The sequence below is a fragment of the Hemiscyllium ocellatum genome, chromosome 25 (assembly GCF_020745735.1).
Source record: "Hemiscyllium ocellatum isolate sHemOce1 chromosome 25, sHemOce1.pat.X.cur, whole genome shotgun sequence".
In the NCBI taxonomy this organism is placed as follows: domain Eukaryota; kingdom Metazoa; phylum Chordata; class Chondrichthyes; order Orectolobiformes; family Hemiscylliidae; genus Hemiscyllium; species Hemiscyllium ocellatum.
In genome coordinates, this window is record NC_083425.1 from 6275946 (window position 1) to 6297395 (window position 21450).

Genomic DNA, 21450 nt, shown 5'->3' on the forward strand with positions numbered 1-21450 from the left:
GGTTGGTGAAGAACACCTTAATGTGAAGCCCTCTGAGGTTGTTCCCCCTCAGAGGTGTGGTTAAAGGAATATGTGAAGATGGGCTTAGTGACTAGGCCTCTTCTGTTTTGTGTCTTGGCTTAGAAATGGGATCTGGAATTTGTATCGAAGAAATAAAGATTTGTGAGTTTCTCAAACTGCCACACTTTATCCAAGGTTTAATTTTATCACAACATTTAAGAAGCATCTTAAAATGATTGGGCATAGCAGGCTATGGACCAAGTGCAGGTAATTGAGATTGGTGTACTTTGGTGTTTGTTGGTCAACATAGCCATGGTGGGCTGAAGGGCCAGTTTCTGTGCTGTGTGACTCTATGACTCTCTATGACTATGACTTTAAAATGCTGCTGCTTCATGTGTAGCTGGGAGTAGCAGATTGGAAGCTTTCCCACTAAAAGTCTGAAGTGTTCTCTTCAGCACAGACCATGTTCCTGTCAGCTCGATACCCACCTGCTCCTTGAAGGAGCTCAGGTACCATAAGTCAAGCACCACCCCTAAATTCCACACCCTCCTCAATCTTTAGCATTTATTGTACACCTGCTTCTCCTGCAAATGAAGTGAAACATTAATCCGCATTTGCATAGGTACATGATCATTATGCCTGCAGATAGCAATGTCAATCCTCAGAGTCGTGATTGCCCATGTGCATCATTGCAAAGATGCTGGATAATTAATATCCCTTGAAATACACAAGATTTGAAAGATTGTGGAAAGTGGATTCACTTCACATTCTGCAGATGTATCTGGAGCAGTTTCTTTAAGAGGTAATTGAAAATTCTCTGTGAACTTTGGTTTCTTTCAAACAAGGTTTTCTGTAAATCACATGACTGGTGATAACTGCTTGCTTTGCTGCAAACCCCTATTGTTTTGAACAGTGATTGGCTTAGAGACTGGCTTGGTTTTTATCTAGTTCAGATGGAGGAAAACCAACTAAGAATGAGCTGTCCAGCTGACTCTCTCAAATCTGGAAAGAAATCTTGTTGGATTCAGGGTGGAATCTGTTTGTCCTTTTGAAAGAGTGATTAAAGGGGGTGTCAAGATAATGTTTCCTGAACAATCTATGTCTTCTAGACTTAAGAAAAAACCTTGTACAATTAGTCATTTGTCTACCTGCAGCACAAGAACTGCATTGATTCAAGATCTGATTGAAGATTTGTAGCTCGGGTATCCGTTGTTGTGGTTCTGCTCGCCGAGCTGGAAGTTTTTGCTGCAAACGTTTCGTTCCCTGGCTAGGGAACATCATCAGTGCTGTTGGAGCCTCGTGTGAAGCGCTGCTTTGATGTTTCTTCCGGTATTTATATTGGTTTGTTCTTGCCGCTTCCGGGTATCAGTTTCAGCTGCAGTGATTTGTATGTGGGGTCCAGGTCGATGTGTCTGTTGATGGATGTTCTTGCCGTTTCCGGGTGTCAGTTTCAGCTGTAGTGGTTTGTATATGGTGTCCAGGTCAATGTGTCTGTTGATGGAGTTTGGGGATGAATGCCATGCTTCTAGGAATTCTCTGGCTGTTCTCTGTCTGGCTTGTCCTATGATAGTAGTGTTTTCCCAGTCAAATTCATGTTGCTGGTTGTCTGAGTGTATGGCTACTAGAGATAGCTGGTCGTGTCGTTTTGTGGCTAGCTGATGTTCATCCGCATCCATGAACATCAGCTAGCCACAAAACGACACGACCAGCTATCTCTAGTAGCCATACACTCAGACAACCAGCAACATGAATTTGACTGGGAAAACGCTACTATCATAGGACAAGCCAGACAGAGAACAGCCAGAGAATTCCTAGAAGCATGGCATTCATCCCCAAACTCCATCAACAGACACATTGACCTGGACACCATATACAAACCACTACAGCTGAAACTGACATCCGGAAACGGCAAGAACATCCATCAACAGACACATCGACCTGGACCCCACATACAAATCACTGCAGCTGAAACTGACACCCGGAAGCGGCAAGAACAAACCAATATAAATACCGGAAGAAACATCAAAGCAGCGCTTCACACGAGGCTCCAACAGCACTGATGATGTTCCCTAGCCAGGGAACGAAACGTTTGCAGCAAAAACTTCCAGCTCGGCGAGCAGAACCACAACAATTGATTCAAGAAGGCAGCTCACCAACACTTTCTCAAGGGCAACTAGGGATGGGCAATAAATGCGGGCCCAGCTAGCAATGTCCACATCCCCATAAGGGAATACAAAGACATATGCCAGAACTTCAGGCTGACAAACTCTGGAATAGCTACACTTTGCTCTTTTGCCTTCAAAGAATAACCCATTGGTCAAAGTGTTTCTTTTTACTCAGAAAACCAATCTGTGCAACAAGTGAGTCATTGAGAGATAGCGATGTGTGTGTGTGTGTGTGTGTGTGTGTGTGTGTGTGTCAGTGATTTCCAATAAATATTCAAACATGTATGTTACTGACTGTATATCTTAACCAATTATTGCATTTGTGTTGAATAACTTTTGTTACAATAATAAATCAATAATTGAGTCATTTAAGAATGGTGGTTAGGTCATCTTGATAAAACCTGATTAGGTATTCAATTGGTTATTATGATAACTGGCTAATTATTTTTATTTGTCAACCAAGAATCAATTTATTTCAATTTTCCTGTAATCATTTCATTGATAATTGTTAAAATGATGCTATAAGACCATGAAATGAATGAACAAAAGTAGGCCATTCAGCCCATCAAATCTGCTCCACTATTTAGTGCGATGATCTATCACTCTCAATTCAACATTCCAACCAATTCCCCATAAAGCGCTTGATCCCATTACCTGTAATAATTAACGTTGCTATTCTGGGAAAAAGATTCCAACTAACCATTCTATCCTTGCTTCTCATAATTTTGTAAAGTTCTATCAGGTCGTCCTTCATCCTTCAATGTCCAAATGTAAAGAAACCAAGTTTGTCCAATTTCTCTTCACAGTTAATATCCTCCAAACCTGGCTAACTTGGTAAACTGCTTCTCTATATTCTGTGCTCTGATTGATGAAGGTAACATGCTATATGCCTTCTTGACCACATTTACTTGTGTCATCACTTTCAGGGAACTGTGGACTTGTATGACTGGCCTCCTCTGCACCTTGATACTATCAAAGATTCTGCTATTTAGTTTATACTTCGCTTTTGCATAAGATCTCCCAAAATGCGTCACCTCACATCTGTCCAGATTAATTCCTTCTGCTGTTTCTGCTCCCAAATCTCCAGCCTATCTATATCCTGCTGCATCCTCCTCACTATCCGCAGCCCTTTCAATCTATCTGTCAACCTCCGCTCATCTACCTCGGCTTTTGAATAGAATGACATTGGTAGTTTTCCCATCATCTGGGACTTTTCCAGAATCTTAGGATTCCTAGGAGATTATTACCAGTGCATTTACTATTCTGCAGCAACTTCCTTCAAAGTCTTTGGATGGAATGCATCAGGTCCAGGACACTTATCAACCCTGAGACCCATTTTTTCTGCAGTGATAGTTTATTTCATAGATTCCTCTTGCTCCATGGTTGTTTAGTATTTTTGGATTATTTTAGTATCCTTTAGGATGAAGACTGATGCAAAATAATGATTCCTGTCATTGCCATTTCCTGATCCTCCATTAGTATTCCCTCAGCCTTGTTTCTGAAAGGGCTCATGTTCATTTTGGCCTCTCTCTTCTTTTTCATATATAGATCAGGTATCCTTTAACTGTATGTCCAAAAACTATACGCATGAGAAATCTGTGGCCAAATGCAGCCAACCACCATCAAAGTTGTTAGAAGGATCCTGAGGGACAGGATGTACACGTATTTGGAAAGGCAAGGACTGATTAAGGATAGTCAACATGGCTTTGTGCGTGGGAAATCGTGTCTCATGAGCTTGATTGAGTTTTTTGAAGAAGTAACATAGAACATTGATGAGGGCAGAATGATAGATGTGATCTTTATGGACTTCAGTAAGGCGATTGACAAAGTTCCTTCTAGTAGACTGGTTAGCAAAGTTAGGTCTCATGGAATACAGGGAGAATTAGCCATTTGGATACAGAACTGGCTCAAAAGTAGAGCTAAAGGGTGGTGGAGGTTTGCTTTTCAGGCTGGGGGCCTGTGACCAGCGGAGTGCCACAAGGATCGGTGCTGGGTCCACTACTTTTCATCATTTATATAAATGATTTGGATGTGAACAAAGGGGGTATAGTTAGTAAGTTTGCAAATGACACCAAAATTGGAGGTGTAGTGTACAGCGAAGAAGGTAACCTCAGATTACAATTGGATCTTGATCAGATGGCCAATGGGCTGAGAAGTGGCAGATGAAGTTTAATTTAGATAAATATGAGGTTGTGTATTTTGGAAAAGCAAATTTTAGTAGGACCTATATACTTAATAGTAACTTCCTGGGGAGTGTTGCTGAACAAAGAGACCTTGGAGTACAGGTTCATAGTTTCTTGAAAGTGGAGTCGTAGGTAGACAGGATAGTGAAGAAGGTGTTTGTTATGCTTGCCTTTATTGGTCAGAACATTGAGTACAGGAGTTGGGAGGTCATGTTGCAGTTGTACATGCCATTGGTTAGTCCACTTCTGGAATACAGGGTGGAGGTCTGGTCTACCTGCTATACAAAGGATGTGGTGTAACTTGAAAAGACTTCCAAGGATGTTGCCAGGGTTGGAGGATTTGAGCTGGAGAGAGGGAGAGGCTGAACAGTCTGGGGCTGTTTTCCCTGGAGGGTGGAGGCTGAGGGGTGACCTTATAGAGGTTTATAAAATCATGAGGAGCATGGATAGGATAAATAGACAAGGTTTTTCTCCTGGGTTGGGAGAGTCCAGAACTAGAGGGCATAGGTTTAGGGTGAGAGGGGAAAGATATAAAAGGGACCTAAGGGGCAACTTTTTCACACAAAGAATGGTGCATGTATGGAATGAGCTGCCAGAGGAAGTGGTGGGGGATGGTACAATTACAATATTTATAAGGTATCTGGATGGGTATATGAATGGGAAGGGTTTGGACAGATATGGGCCAAATGCTGGCAGGTGGGACTAGATTAGGTTGGGCTATCTGGTCGGCATGGATGAATTAGACTGAAGGGTCTATTTCTGTGCTGTACATTGCTACAACTCTATGACTGTCTGGCTGGCTCTGGTCTTTTCCTGGTAGCAGATCTCCTTTGTACAGAATCTCAGTGTTCAATCCCTGAAGAAAATTTACTCAAACTCTGTTGGGGGTCTACTAATAATTACATTAGTAACCCTGGAAAGCCCAATCAGATCAGTGTTGGGTCATTTGGGCCCCATGTTTTCATTTCACTGAAGTAACTTGACTGACTCTGACCTGAAGTCCATCAAAACCAGCTGTTTAGTAATACTATTGAGAGTCACATGTGCTTCCCTTGGTGTTTTTCAATGCAAAAGTTGTTTTATTTTTCCAGTAAAGATGTTACAAAGGTCATTAAATGCACCAATAGATGATGGAAGAATAAGGAAGCGCTGTTCCTTTATCAGTATCCAAGAAAGTGGAGGTGTTACAAAGATTTGACCATGGTGCATCTGTGAAAGAACTGAGTGAGGAGTATGCAGCAAGATATGGTTTTAAGAAACAGAAAACCAATCGTTGAAATTTTATACTGGAAGTAAATCTCAAAAATTAAGGATCAGTAGACAAACATAGGTCAAAAAATAATTAACTCAATCGTGTTATGTTGAGGTGAATCCATCCGCAAAGGAGTGAAACGATTCCATTGTCTGGCCCATTGACCATGAAGTAAGCCAAGACACACCACAAAGAATTAAAACTTGAAGATGTGTGTGAGTACATGACAGGCTGGTGGTAGAAATTCAAATAGTGTACAGTATCAATTTTTAAAAGTATGAGGTGATAAGGCACCTTCAGTCCATGAACCTGTTGAAACTTTTATTGGTGAATTCACAAAGCTAGTTTCGGCCCATGTTCTTTCACATGAGGAAATGTACAATGCAGACAAAACTAGTTCTCTTTTGACAACATATCCCGAGGAAAACATTAGCAATGTCTGATGGGAAAACACCAGCAGGTGTTAAAGATGCTAAAGATCGGTTTGTTGTTCTCCCATGTGCCAGTGGAACAAGAACACACAAATAAAACTGGATTGTAATTATGAAAAGCAAAAATCTCAGGTGCTTTGAAGGAATTTAGACATTAGGCAAAAGCGAGGAATATATTACCAGCTTACTACTACACTAATAAGAATGATGACATGGAGGTGCCAGTGTTGATATGCGATGGACAACGTTAAAAATCACACAACACCAGGTTATAGTCCAACAGGTTTATTTGGAAGTGTTAGTTTTAGAAGGGAAACACACAGGTACAGAATTTATAGGCAAAGAGATCATTGCAAGATAATTCCAGGTGGTCAAGAGTGTCAAAATATAGTACAAATGGTGTGAGTAGAGTGTCAACAGCTGAATAGCAAGTGAAGGGATGACCTATAATCTGATTAATTGAGGCAGAGAGATAATTACAAAAACATTAAAAATAAGATAGTGCTAGAGACAAACCAAATGCCTGGAATAACACAATAGGTATAAGAGTCACATGCCAAGCATCGAATCAAAGTAACAAGTAATCCGAAACTGTACAAATTAATTAGGGAGAGAAATAATAACAAGTTATCAAGATGGCTGTGTCAAAACAGAACAGTAAGGAATATTTTGCAAACACAGAACAGTATAATGGGGTTACATGTAACATGACATGGACCCAAAGTCCCAGTTAAGGCTGTTGGTAATGATTAGATTCGATTAGATCCCCTACAGTGTGGAAACAGGCCCTTTGACCCAACCAGTCCACACCGACCCTCCAAAGATCCATTTCCCTCTGACTAATGCACGCAACACTTTGGACAATTTAGCATAGCCAATTCACCTGGCCTGCACACCTTTGGACTGTGGGAGGAAACCCGCGCAGACACAGGGAGCACATACAAACTCCACACAGCCAGTCACCCGAGGCTGGAATCAAACCTGGGAACCTGGTGCTTTGAGACTGCAGTGCTAACTGCTGAGCCACCATGCTGTTGTCATGGGAGCAGAGCTTGCTTTAGTTAATCAGGTCACAAGTCATCCCTTCACTCGCTATTCAGCTATTGATACTTCACACTTCGAAAGCCTGTGATTTAAATAAACCTATTGGACTATAACCCGGTGTCATGGGATTTCTGACTTCGCCAATAAGAAGACCTGGGTCACCGGAGAAACAAGTCATGACTTTGTCCCAAAGGCTTGTTCACATTGTTGGGCAGTTGGACTTCAAGAACACCGAAATCATCCTGCTCTTGGATCCCACTGCTAAACTGTCAATGAAGAAAAAATTTTCACTGTTTACTTCAGTCATTCCCCCTTCCAACAACAACATATTATCACTAATTCAGTTTATAGACAAGGCATTCTGCCCACAGGGGCAGCACGGTGGCTCAGTGGTTAGCACAGCTGCCTCAAAGCTTCAGGGTCTCAGGTTCAGTTCAAGCCTCAGGTGACTGTCTCATTCTCCCTGTGATTGTGTGGACTCTGGTTTTCTCCCACAATGCAGGCGAGGTGGATTGGCCATCCTCAATGTGATGTTATCTGGATAGGGTTGGGAAGTGGGTCTGGATGAGGTGCTCTCAGAGGGTCAGTGCAAATGCTGTGGCTGAATGGCCTCTTCCAACACTGCAGGGATTGTGTGAAATGTAAATATAGAAATTCCTCATGATAGCATGCTTGTTGTTGTAAACAGAGCCCTGAGCATCACAAGCTTTCAAAAGGAACTTACAGTTACAGGCACACTCTGTATCAGCTAATGCCTGTGGCTTTGTTGATGAAACAGCAGTGATAAATGCTTGACATAATCTTTGACCTGTAACAACATTCAATTAAGTCAATAGTATCAAAGAAAACTTTGAAAGGTTGTGTGTGTGTACAGCAGATTGTATTCCAGCTTCTTGAGTACACAAAATGCATTCCTTTCCAATGTGTAACCAAGCTGGAGGCTGAGGTTATTGAAGAGGTGCTTAAGGCTGATAACAATACTCCTGTCATGCATGCTATTACTGACAAAGAGATTGTTACAGTGAAATACAACCAGTGATGATGAGGAGAACATGGATATAGAACAGGTGGAAGAAATACCCAAAGATGATACTGTAAAGATGTGTGACACTTCGATAAATGCATTGGAACAACATGACTTTATAACTGAGTATACTTTTGAAAGAAAAACCAAAATTAATGAGGCAGATGATGCCAGAAAACCTTTTCAAGCAGAACTGTCAATAAAGTGTACAAGATCCAATTCCTGGTCTCATGTCAGCCCCAAATAGCCCATCTATAGAAAATGGACCTTTTTTGTTGTTAGCTTTTCTACTACAAATAAATGAATTTGAATAAATTTAAGTAAATATACTCAGTGTTTTTATTTGTATCTGTTCCTGTAGCTAATTTGCTTCATTCACATACAGTAGCTGGTCGAAAGACTGCTGAGCAACATAATTCAGAGTGAGTCAGCTGGAGTGTCAAAGCACTGTAGCATTGCTCTGCCCCCACATGTCAATGTTCACCAATGCCATTTTCCCCAACTGTGCTCACTGCAACACTCCTTCACCCCACTGGACATAGTTTCATATTTTCTCAGTGTAACCTAGCAAGAAAAACTACCTCAGATAGGTGTTTCCTGTCCTTGGCCTGAAAAGCAAAATTATCTGAATTCCAATACATGATTGATCCCGAGCTTTCTGGATAAAGATTAGCCAACCTGTCTTTAAAAAACCTCTTACTGTCTGTTTTCTTAATGGCTAGCTTCCTGTCAAATTTTGTTTTCTCCTCTATTATTTTAGGTCATCATTTTTTGTTTTTTAAAACTTACCCAATTCTTGAGTTTACATTTAATCAATGGATTGTTTTTCTTTCAATATGATACTGTCCTCAACTCCCCTGGTTAACCATGGTTGGTTTTATTCCCCCTATTTCTTACTCAATAGGATATATCTTCACTGAGATTCATGAATTATTTCCTCACATATTTGCCATCGTCCCAAACCATCTTTTTCCACCAAAATCCTTTCCCAGTCCACTCCAGCTAATTCTGCCCTTATCCTGATATGATTGCTCTTATTTCCATTTAGCACAGTTGTTTCCAACCCAAGATTCTTGCTCTCACACCAAATTCCACTATATGAGGGTTACATTTTCCTTAGGGAATCTTTTACTCTGAGATCATTCATTAAAACAGATCCAATGAGGCCTGATCCCTGGTTGGATCCATGACATTTTGTTTCCAGAAACTGTCCTGAATACACAATGAATTATTCTCAACTGCCTTAATCCGTTCTGATTTTCCTAATTTGATTTGATTATGTGCACCAGTGAAATGGAAAATTGAGTCAGATAGCAAATTGACACACTTGTGTGTTTGTATAAATTTAGAACAAGGGAATCGACCAGGTCGATTACAGAGAGAACAACTGAAATCAGTAATTTGCTAAAAATATTGTTTTGAATTAATTATATTTGTTATATATATATTTTTGCTAATAATATTGATAAATGTTAGGAAATATTTAACCTGGTATCGCAGATGTCAAGAAATATTTCCTCACTAATTTTTCTTCAATAACTTTTCTGAAGCTTACACCCCTTTTGGTTTTGGATATCTTGTCTCACGTGCCTGGAGTTCCAGGGCTTTTTATCGCCAGTGCATTTAGTGGCACTTTGAGGTATGCAAAATGTCACCTTAGCTATTGGAATTCACAGCATATTACTTAGAATAATATTTCAATAAAGTGTATATTTGTGCAAAAAGTATTGATATTAAGAATGATATTTGAGTACCAATATGCATGGAGATGCAGGAGGAAACAGTGCGTTATTTGTTTTGTACTGTACGTGGTGAGCTGCTGACTCGTACTTGGTAAATATTGAATGCTGAGTCAGTCTGTGATAACTGAAAGATGCCAATAGTGAGTACATGAGAGTAAATTCATTGTCTCCCAGTGACTCCACAGAGTGGTGAGCCCTAACGAGTTCAAGGAGATGTAAAAGAAGATAGAGAAATTCTGGGACATTATTATTGTAGATTTTCAAATATTAACCACATATACCGCTACATATGCTATTAAGAATAAGCAGTCATCAGCTCTTCTAACTGTCCTCCCACTCTCATCCATGTACAAGATGCATTCAAAAGTAATGTTGCTTCTGTTTTATCCCTGTATTCTATTTTTTTGCAGAACAAAACTCAGTTTATTCCCTGACTCCCATGGAAAAATCTAAATATTGCTAAAACCTACATTGTTGCACAAATTAATTATTGTAGGTGTGTAAAGTTCTGAGCAATATTCTACTGTTGGAACACAAGGCAGAGTTTCTCCAATTTTCATAGAATCATTGAATCCCTACAGTGTGGAAACAGGCCCTTCAGCCCAACAAGTCCACACCAACCCTCCAAAGAGTACTACACCCAATCATTCCCCATTATTCTACATTTACCCCTGACTAATGCACCTAACCTACACACCCCTGAACACTATGGGCAATTTAGCATGGCCAATTCACCTGACCTGCACATCTTTGAATTATGGGAGGAAACTTAGCACTCGGAGGAAACCCACACAGACACAGGGAGAATGTGCAAACTCCACACAGACAGTCGCCCAAGGCTGGAATCAAACCCGGGTCCCTAGCGCTGTGAGGCAGTAGTGCTAACCACTGAGCCACGGTGCCACCCTTTTAGATTCCATGAATGTCTCCTGGAAAGAAACTAGATCTTCTGGCACTGATTCATTGCCAGTTTGCTTTCTACCAGAATGGTAAACCTGGAGCAGGCAGTGCCACCTACCCGGCCAATACCCACAATTGGGCAGCACCAAGGCTGAGGCCAAAGTTGTTTCTGGGGAAACCTCCCCCCCCCACCCCAAACTGACCCCATTTGGAGAATAGGCAGTTAAAAGCCTGGTATGAACTAGGTGTGGGGATGGTTGGAAGTGAGGGCTGTCCATTAGTGACCACACCTCTGCCTTCAGTCTAGTCCCTCTGTTATGCACAAAATTGTGATGAACACCCCCTCCCCATTCCCCCACACAGCCACCAAACTGACAACCAGGGGGCATTAGTCAACCAGTCAGCTCTGTCTTATCCCACCTGGAGCTGAGGTTGTTGCAGTACAGGTGAGATAAGGCCCTACAGTGACTGTTAACTGACCCAGTGAAATACTTTAATTGGTGATGGGATGGCATGCCCAGAATAAATTTCCAAGGTGGTGGGTAGGGGACAGGTCTCTCCCTGGTGTCTACCTGAACCATCAGGTGCCCTTCTCCCCCTCATTTCATGGGTGGAATTCTGCTCTTAAAGTTTTCAATATGTGTTGCATTTTCCGAGAGCTATGCCGGTCAATGAGGAGAGGCCAAAGGGGCATATTTATTTATGAAGTAGATGGGTTTAAAAACTGGGAGAAAGTGCGGACTGCAGTTGCTGGAGTTTAGAGTTGAGAGTGTGGTGCTGGAAAAGCACAGCAGGTCAGGCAGCATCTGAGGAGCAGGAGAATTGACATTTGGGCATTCCTGATGAAGGGCTTTTTCTCGAAACATTGATTCTCCTGCTCCTCGAATGCTGCCTGACCTGCTGCGCTTTTCCAGCACCACGCTCTCGGCTTTAAAAACTGACCTGTCAAATCACTATAGCTAAAGCTGATGTGAATATTTGATAGTAAACTCATACAGCATGTGTTGTGATAACTCATGTTTTATTCTTCATGTCCACAGCACAATCTCCTCAGGCATCAATGCTATGACTGCAGTCTTTGTGGAAGATATCATAAAACCAAACTGGAAATCATGGAACTATCTTTCTGATGCCAAGAGAACAGTGATCTCAAAGTTTCTAGGTTATCTTACAACTCCTGAAATTCCAATAGGATAGAGTTTGAAGTGCAGAGAGAACAATGATATAATTACCATGCTATTTTATTTGTCTGGAGATGCACATCATAAATGGCTTGATTTGATGGCACAGACTGTAGCCATTCTGGGAAGTTCACTGATGATCTGATCATTTTCTGAAGCAGTTGAAAAGCAAAATGGTGTAAAGTAGCTGGTGTCCAGAATGTAGTTATAAAACTGTCGCTTTCAGACTCTTCACTTATTAATAGCCATCCTTCACATTTAGGTATTTAAAATTATTAGGATATTTGCAAGTTGTGGCAAAGTTTTCTTCAACACTTGGCATGGAGTAATAAGATATTCAAAGGTATAATTAGTCCTTTGGATCCATGCACCTTCTCAGTTGTTCAGCTTGTTCCATTGTTACCGATGTTGCTTCTCCAGTCTGGAGGAGTTGCTAATTTCTTGATTACTTCCTTTTTTTTTCCAATTCTTCTATCTTGTTGTTCAGGCTAGACTTGTTGGCAGCTGGAACTCTGAGCAGATGCTGAGTTGTTCTCGCACTCTCATCTACTTCAAGATGATATTCTCCACGAGGCTGTTTGGGATCTGTAAAGACATCTTTATTTTTTTTTAGTATCTATTTGGCATCAATGGCTTAGTGACCTGCAAAATGCTGCATATCTCTTCTGGCACATTTTGGGTTACTAGTCCAAGTATCAGCCTTTCTTCAACTGAGATGAGTGGATTCTGCTTAATAGCTTCTATCTGAAACTCCAGATCTTCATTCGTCCCATTGCATTTATTCTCTTGGCCTAAGGAGCATTCTATCCTAGAGGCTCACCCTTAGTTTTGAGGGCTTCATTGGGAGTCACCATTTTGAGCCACTTCACACAGGTCTATCAAAATGTAACAGTCCCCTGATGCGGTCATTCTGTAATCATGATTTTAATGGTTACAAATCATTTACCACATTTAAACCCAACCATACCAACCTCCTGCATGATGTAGGGTGACCTATCAGAATCACCAGTCAATACCTATCCAGCAGCAGCTTTAAATGCTTGCTGTGCTTCTCTCTAGTGAAGCACTTGTATGGTATGTGATTCAGCTGTTTGCTCTAAATATGCTTCTTTTGCTTTTGTATGATGTCTTGCATAATATTTACATCCTGCCCCTGACTTTGATCTTTCTGTTGACCTGTCAACAAATATTTAATCCTTTTTTCCCAAACTGTTTGAATTTAGCCTAGATGGCCAGTAGCGTAACACAAAGCCTTGTTTGACCTCCCACTAATATATTCTAGCTGATGGTTGACGATCCCAAATCCTCTGAACATTTTGATAGCTTTCTTGAGAATAAGTTTCTCCTCTCTCAGCAGACATGGTCCACATCATGATTTTTTATGCCTAAGACAATCCTACATCTGGTGAGATAAGCTTCCAATTATCTAAACAGACTCTAATCAGATGTATCAGTGCAATTTTATGTTGATCAATACTCCCCCTCTCTTTGTGAACTCTCATATTGAACTCACACACTCAAACTTAATAATACGACGTTCAAAGTTTGTCTTCAAACTTTTCAAATTTTGCAGTATGGCATTGCTACTCCTCAGTAAAGTCTAGGCTTTAGTATGCTTTCCACATCAGCACTAGCAGAATTTTAATTCTTATATGCTCAATGTTTACAATTAATTCCTTTGCTATTTAATAATTCACCAATTGAAAGATTCCAGTTGTATTTCATATCACATTTCCATATCAGCAGTAAGTGAAAACAAACAACCATTTTTAACTCATCCACTAAAATTGCAGACTGCTATTTCATTTTTTTCTTCCTTGCTGTTTCTTTCGGTAGATGGATTTCTTACAGCTCTGAAAATTCACGCATTTTCAGTTACATCGCTCCTGACACTGTTTTTAAATAATGTTTAACGTCTGTCACAACCACCCAAACATTCCCAACCTATCCACTTAACACTAAAGCCAACTTCATGCCAACCCATATCAAATCCATGCCTCCAGATACTCTTTGTACTTGCATTGACCATACCAACTCATCCAGTATCTGTAATGGGAGAATTGTAGGAGTTATGTTAAGATTAAGAAATATCTATTATAACCTCTACTATAGTCATAAAGACATCGTTGTTCACAAAAGTTTATTCAAAAGTTTTAAATCACTTTTAGTGTTCTTGGCCTAACCACCTTCAGTTGGTTCATCAATGACCTCTCCTCCATTGTAAGGTCAGATGTGGGGATGTTCACTTATGACTGCACAATGTTCAGCACCATTCGTGACTCCTCAGATACTAAAGCAGGCCATGTCCAGCAAGACCTTGACAATAGCCAGGTTAGAGCTGCTAACCAACAACGATAAAGTGAGGACTGCACTTGCTGGAGATCAGAGCTGAGAGTGTGGTGCTGAAAAAGCACACTAGTCAGGCTTATGCCCAAAATGTTAATTCTCCTGCTCCTTGGATGCTGCCTGACCAGCTGTGCTTTTCCAGCTCCACACTCTCAACTCTCAAAGTTTGTGAGAAGATTTGTAGCTCGGGTACTTGTTGTGGTTCTGTTCACCGAGCTGAGAGTTTTTGTTGCAAACGTTTCGTCCCCTTTCTAGGTGACATCCTCAGTGCTTGGGAGCCTCCTGTGAAGCGCTTCACAGGAGGCTGTTAAGCACTGAGGATGTCACCTAGAAAGGGGACGAAACGTTTGCAACAAAATCTCCCAGCTCGGCAAACAGAACCACAACAACCCTCAACTCTGATAAGCAGCAAGTAACATTCATGCACCATAAGTGCCAAGTAATGACCATTTCCAACAGCAAATAATCTAACCATTTTGACATCCAATGGAATTGCAATCACTGAATCCCCAAATATCTCAGGATTATATTTCCCATAAGCTGAACTAGACTAGCCAGATAAATGCTATGTTACAAGAGCAGGTCAGGGATTGAGAATCATGTGGTGGGTAACACATCCGACTCCCAAAGCCTGTTGGCCATCTACCAGACAAAACTCAGGAGTATGTTGGAGTACTTGCCTGAATGAGTGCAGCTCCGAAAATACTTGACACCGTTCATGACAAAGCAGTCCCCTTGATTAGCAGGCCATCCACTATATTAAACATTAATTTCCTTTGCTCCAACGAACAATGGCAGCAGGGGGCACTATTTACAAGATGCACTATAGTAACTCACCAAGGCTTCCTCAAACCCGTAACTTCTACCATCAAGAATTACAAGGCCAGCAGGTACATGGGAACAACACCATCTGTAAGTTCCCCTCCAAGCCACACATCACCCTGACTTGAAACTATATTCCATTCCTGCGCTGTTGCTGGGTAAAATCTTGGACCTTCCTTCCTGACATCACTGTGGGTATCCCTGCACCGTAAGAACTGCAGGCATTTGAGAAGGCAACACAACTCCCCTTCTTCAGGGGAGTTAAGGATGGCCTCACCAGCAACACCCACATCCCATGAATGAATAAGACATACAGAATCAGATACATAACCCCACACAAAGGGAGCTAATTCCTGAGTGTGTTCAGTGACTGGATGAGCCTTGTGCTGAATGTTGGCATCACAGTAACAAGAATAAATTGATGAAATCAAGAAAAGTAAAATATTCTAAACATCCACAAACAATGCATTCCTGCTGATTTTCTTCTTTATTTCATTTAGCAATGACGTTCGGGGGTTTGACAATGCTTCTTGCAGGGTTAACTTCAATCTTAGGTGAAAATGTAGTGCAGGTAAATGCATGATTAAGTTAAACTATAAAATGAATGTAGTTTAATTTACAAATTTAGATTCAAAAGCAAAATTATTGTTCCTGTTGATAATGTACTGTTCATTTTCTTTCTCAGCTAATCCGAAGTATTGATGGAGTATTTCTAGGACCTCTACTGGGTGTATTCACTTTAGCAGCTTTGTTTCCAAACAGCAATAGCAAGGTAAGACCAAGCACAAGAGTGGAATTTCAGTCTTATCCTGTAGTTAAATCATGTTCTGGAATGAATGATTTCATGGCCATCAGTAGCTGTTGCTCGTGTTCTCACTTTTAAATATGCTTATGACTTCATTATGCTGCCTACTTTTTAGGAATCTTTACTAGTACCCTGCCGGGGAAATATGGATTATTACCAACATTAAATCATCTTGTGAATTTTTAACTTGTTATAATTTTGCATTTATTGTCCATGTTAAACAGTTTGCTAATTTCTACCATAAGCAAACAGTAACTGTATTTGAAAAGTAAGAAATTGCTGAAAGATTTGAAAGGTCCCAATAAAGTCAAAAGTGTGAGATAAGTCAGACTTCATTCTTACTTTCTGTCAGTTTTGAAGAGGACTCATATTGGGCTTGAAACATTCATTCTGTTTCCGAGTCCACAGATACTGCAGACCTACTGAGTTTCTCCATCATTTCTGTTTTCAGTAAAGTAAGTGCTTACACCATTTCTCCAAGATTTCTATCAATGGGAGGAGTCCTGAGAAACGTTCAACTGATTATATCAGATAATTACACACCTATCACTAGTGGACAAGCAATTAAAATAACGTTCACTCAGGTTGACCCTGCTGCCAGAGGGACTATAGTAATCAGTTTCTCCATGTTTATCCCCTTCTGTGTAGTGTCGTAATGACAACATTTTCTTTTATTCCATTAATCCCAGGGAGCATTTGTGGGGATGCTGTTTAGTTCTATCTTGAATTTTTTTTTGGGAATTGGCTCTCAAGTGTACCCAGCTGCTGCTAGATTTACAAGGAAGCTGAAGACATCAACAGCAGGTTGCCAACTATTTAACATCACGAGTTCAAGCTCCACCAATGTAACATCTTTACTCACCATAGAAATGTCTCCAGCATCAAATAAAACGTAAGTCAAATTGTTTATTCCAACCTTAAAATACAAATTACACAGAAACTCAAGCCCCACTCATCCCAGGGTTGTCACAAACAGTAACGGTTTAATCAAATTACACAAAAGTACCCACTGTGATTTACATGTCTGATGAACTCAGGTTAACAGAAAATATTGACCAGGTTTCAATACATGACATAAACTACTGTTTGTTCCAAAGAAGTAAATTCTAACCACAGGCAAACAAGAAAATGAATGTATCCCAACAGGCTTACCAGCTAGTGAATTACAACTAGACCTAGATCTTTGAATTTACTGTTATTTAATAACGTTGGGAGCTTTTCTTCCATTTTGTGTTTTTTGTTAAAAATGTGAACTGAAATGAGAAAGACCTTTTTTTAAAACCAATGTTTGAAAGAATGGCTGCAATATTGAAAAGCAAATAACCTGACACTCATGGCAAGCATCATAAACAACTGCTTGACCAATCAGACTATTGGTGACAGAGACCCTTTCACTGCAACAGCTGTATGATTGGTTCTCAGGTAACTAAACAGCTTGGAGCTGGGAACAAATGACAGAGAGAGTGAGAGTGTGTATGCGTGTGTGTGAGAGAGAGAGAGAAATATACAATTTTTTTCCCAGATCAAGGGTAGTCTTTCTGTTCTCTGCAGTCAAACCAGAAGAAAACCTGTTTACCTTTCCTGCAAAGCTGGTATAAGCTGTGACTTCTAATTGAGAAGTCAGAAACACTTTTTGAGTGAACCAGGCACCTCATGTTTCTTACCAACCAGTGGAGAAAGACAACTGAAGCAATGTGCTGACCAGCAGAAGAATCATGTAGATCATCTTCATAACAGAACCTGGGAATAAAGATGATGGAACTGTCTTTCCAGTTTTTCCTGTCTGCCTTATATGTTGTACCCTGTCTATTTTATTGGTGTGTGTTTATGGGGAGGTTTATAAGGGGATTAGTTTTTTTTAGCTGATAGGGTTAAATGACAGTGGTTTGTAGCTGCTTACCTATAGTTAGAGTTGTAATAAATAGTGGTTCTTGTTCAGTACAGACATCTGGCCCATGTTTTCTATTAGTCAGAAAGTCAGAACATTGGACAATATTGTGTACTTTATAAAATCTTTAACTTTTGTGACGACATTGAGAAATAGCAGCTCAGGTTCCAGTGCAGTAACCAATAAGCGGGAAGAATAATCTAAATGTACAATATGAAATGTCTATTATCAGTAACTTAAGTTTAAATTCTACTTTAGGAACAGCCTATTTGAAGATATTTTTTCTATATCCTATGGATACTACACCCCAGTTGGATGCCTAACTGCAGTTATGATAGGTTTGCTAGTCAGCATGGTTACTGGTAAGTAAAGTAGAATCATAAGAAATAAAAACCCTTCGTAAATATTATCGTTTACAATAATAAACTGTTATCGATTAGCTGGTGATTACCTCTCTTTGAAAAAGCTCTACTTTGAAATGTATAAAGGAGTCAGCATTGTATGCATCATTTTCCTTTTGAGAAAGACCAGGGGCTGATCTTCACCATCAAGCAAATAGTTTTGAGGCATGTGCTTCCATTTTTCAGCATTTGGTCCATAGTCTCTTCTCTATTTAATTAATGTATCATCTCCAAACTGTTGCTTCTTAATAAACTAACATAAGCAACCTTAAAATTACTTGTGAATCATCGACTGACTATCTTGGAGGTACCTGTGACTCACAGACCTAAAGTCTTACATTCGATATTTCAGAAATTGGGGTGTTAGTCTTATTGGTTGATGTTAATCTCAATTAATGGATTTGAAGTAACACCTAATTAGTCACTTCACTTTTCCATTTAAATGATCCCAGTTGATGGCATTACTGGATAAATGAGACCCCAGACTGAAATTTGACTTGATAGATCATAGTTTATTTTGTCTTGGTTTCAAAGTAAGACAGTTTATTTCACAAAAGAAATGAAGAAAACAAGAGAATAAATCCAAACTATTTACACTTAACTCAAGTTTAGCAAACTTAGAACACATGGTCGTATATTTCCCATTAATCCCAAAACACTCTTTACAGATCCCAAAAGCGTCCCTGTGCAGTACCCACAAACAACCTTTCTGCAGAGAAAAGACACCAGAGAAAAGACATTCTTTTTCTCAAATACCTCAATAGATTTAAATTAACTTGACTTCAGTTCACAGTCTGGAAAATCTGAAAGTCTTTTCCTGAAGCTTTCCTACATCTGACTTTAAATGTTCTCAGCTTCAAGCTACCTCTTTAATGTTTGATTCAAATGTTATTGGTTCAGAACTATTACTAAATTCCTTGCTCTAAGGTAATCTATTTTTGCTAACCTCTCTCTCTCTCTCTCTCTCTCCCTCTCTCTCTCTCCCTCTCTCTCTCTCTCTCTCTCTCAGGAGCACTGCTTTATGTATCCATTTTCATCCAAGGAGTTCAACAGAACTGTCCCATATTGAAACAAACAAAACCCTTTATTGGGTGTAGGTTTGCTCGCTGAGCTGTAGGTTTGATATCCAGATTTTTCATTACCTGGCTAGGTAACATCATCAGTGGTGACCTCCAAGTGAAGCGAAGCTGTTGTCTCCTGCTTTCTATTTATATGTTTTTCCTGGATGGGGTTCCTGGGGTTTGTGGTGATGTCATTTCCTGTTTGTTTTCTGAGGGGTTGATAGATGGTATCTAGATCTATGTGTTTGTTTATGGCGTTGTGGTTGGAGTGCCAGGCCTCTAGGAATTCTCTGGCAAGTCTTTGCTCAGCCTGTCCCGGGATAGATGTGTTGTCCCAGTCGAAATGGTGTTTTTTTTTCATCTGTATGTAGGGCTACGAGGGAGATAGGTTCGTGCCTTTTTGTGGCTAGCTGGTGTTCATGCATCCTGGTGGCTAACTGTCTTCCTGTTTGTCCTACGTAGTGTTTGTGGCAGTCCTCGCATGGAATTTTGTAGATGACGTTGGTTTTGTCCATGGAATGTACTGGGTCTTTTAAGTTTGTTAGTTGCCCGTTGGTCAGTTGTTCCTTAGCAGGTAAAAACAATGACTGCAGATGCTGGAAACCAGATTCTGGATCAGTGGTGCTGGTCTCTCCATGCTTCAGGCTCACTGCCTTTATTCCTGATGAAGGGCTTTTGCCCGAAACATTGGTTTCGCTGTTCGTTGGATGCTGCCTGAACTGCTGTGCTCTTCCAGCACCACTAATCCAGAGTTGTTCCTTAGCAGCCTCATCAGGATTTCTGATCACCTTGCATCTTGTTCTCTCACCCTCACACAACAAGACAATCATATATCTGCCAACTTTTATTTTCCACGCAACCAGCCCATGCGGCGTATCCATTAGACATTTGTTTGTTTGTCTGAGTTGTTGACTTTGAGCTTGGATTAATGCATACAAACATGACCTTATAAGCTATTAGAGACTTGGTTGAGAGGGGGACAGGATTGGCAGCTTAATATTCCAGGACGCAGATGTTTCAGGCAAAATAGAGAGGGATGTAAAAGAGGAGGGAATGTTGCATTACAGATAAGGGAGAATATCACAGCTGTACTCAGAGAGGATTCCTTGCAGGATCTCATCCAGTGAGGCCATATGGGAAGAGCACAGGATTATGAACAGTGGAGTCACTTTGATGGGATTGTTCTACAGGCCTCCCAAAAGCCAATGGGAAATAGCAGGACAGATATGCGGACAGATTATGATAAATATAAAAACAACAAAGTTGTTGTAGCGGATGATTTTAACTTCCCATAAATTGACTGGGACTCCTTTAGTGTCAGGGGTTTGGATGCGGGCATGTTTGTTAGATGCATCTAGGAGGGTTTCTTGAAGCAATATCTAACAGACCAATGAGGGAAGGGCCCATACAAGACCTGGTATCTGAGAATGAGCCTGGCCAGATGATCAAAATTTGAGTGGGGGAGGATTTTAGGAACAATGACCATAATTCCATAAGTTTTAAGTTACTTATGGATAAGGAAAAGTCTAGTCATTGGTTGAAAGTACTAAATTGATGGAAGGCCAACTACAGAATTCCATGATTTGGAGATGCCAGTATTGGACTGGGGTGTACAAAGTTAAAAATCACACAACACCACGTTATAGTCCAACAGGTTAAATTGGAAGCACACTACCTTTCGGAGCGATGTTCCTTCATCAGATGATAGTGGAGGGCTCAATTGTAACACAGAATTTATAGCAAAAATTTGCAGTGTGTTGTAACTGAAAATATACATTGAAAAATGATTGTCTGTTAAGCCTTTCATCTGTTAGAATACAATGATAGTTTCACTTCTTTCGTGTGTAAGTCACAAAACTCTTTTTTAAAAGTTGCATTCTCAGGTTATCTGTAACAATGGGTGATAGCTAGACAATATGTTAAAGGTGTTAGCCCCCTGTGTTCTCTGTCTATGCCATGATGTTTAGATTGATTCTAATCTAAAAAGTGAGATAACAGAGTTTGTTATCTCACTTTTTAGATTAGAATCAATCTAAACATCAGGTCATAGACAGAGAACAGTGGATGTGGAGAATGTGGATTGGGGACAGCTGTTTCAGGGTAAATCCACATCTGGCACATAGGAATCTTTTAAGGTCCAGTTGATTAGAGTTTGGGATAAACATGTTCCTGTGAAAATGAAGGATAAGAATGGCAAGATTCAGA

General features: G+C 40.3%; 1 protein-coding gene across 1 annotated transcript in view; it reads left to right on the top strand.

Annotated features, from left to right (window-relative positions):
• Positions 1-21450, top strand: part of LOC132827939 (sodium-coupled monocarboxylate transporter 1-like) — a 72700-nt gene that overhangs the window by 41194 nt on the left and 10056 nt on the right. The window contains exons 10-15 of the mRNA XM_060844785.1: positions 9650-9738; positions 11782-11903; positions 15591-15661; positions 15776-15862; positions 16585-16787; positions 18042-18145. Coding sequence (XP_060700768.1) covers positions 9650-9738; positions 11782-11903; positions 15591-15661; positions 15776-15862; positions 16585-16787; positions 18042-18145 — 676 coding nt within the window. The remainder of the gene's footprint in view (positions 1-9649; positions 9739-11781; positions 11904-15590; positions 15662-15775; positions 15863-16584; positions 16788-18041; positions 18146-21450) is intronic.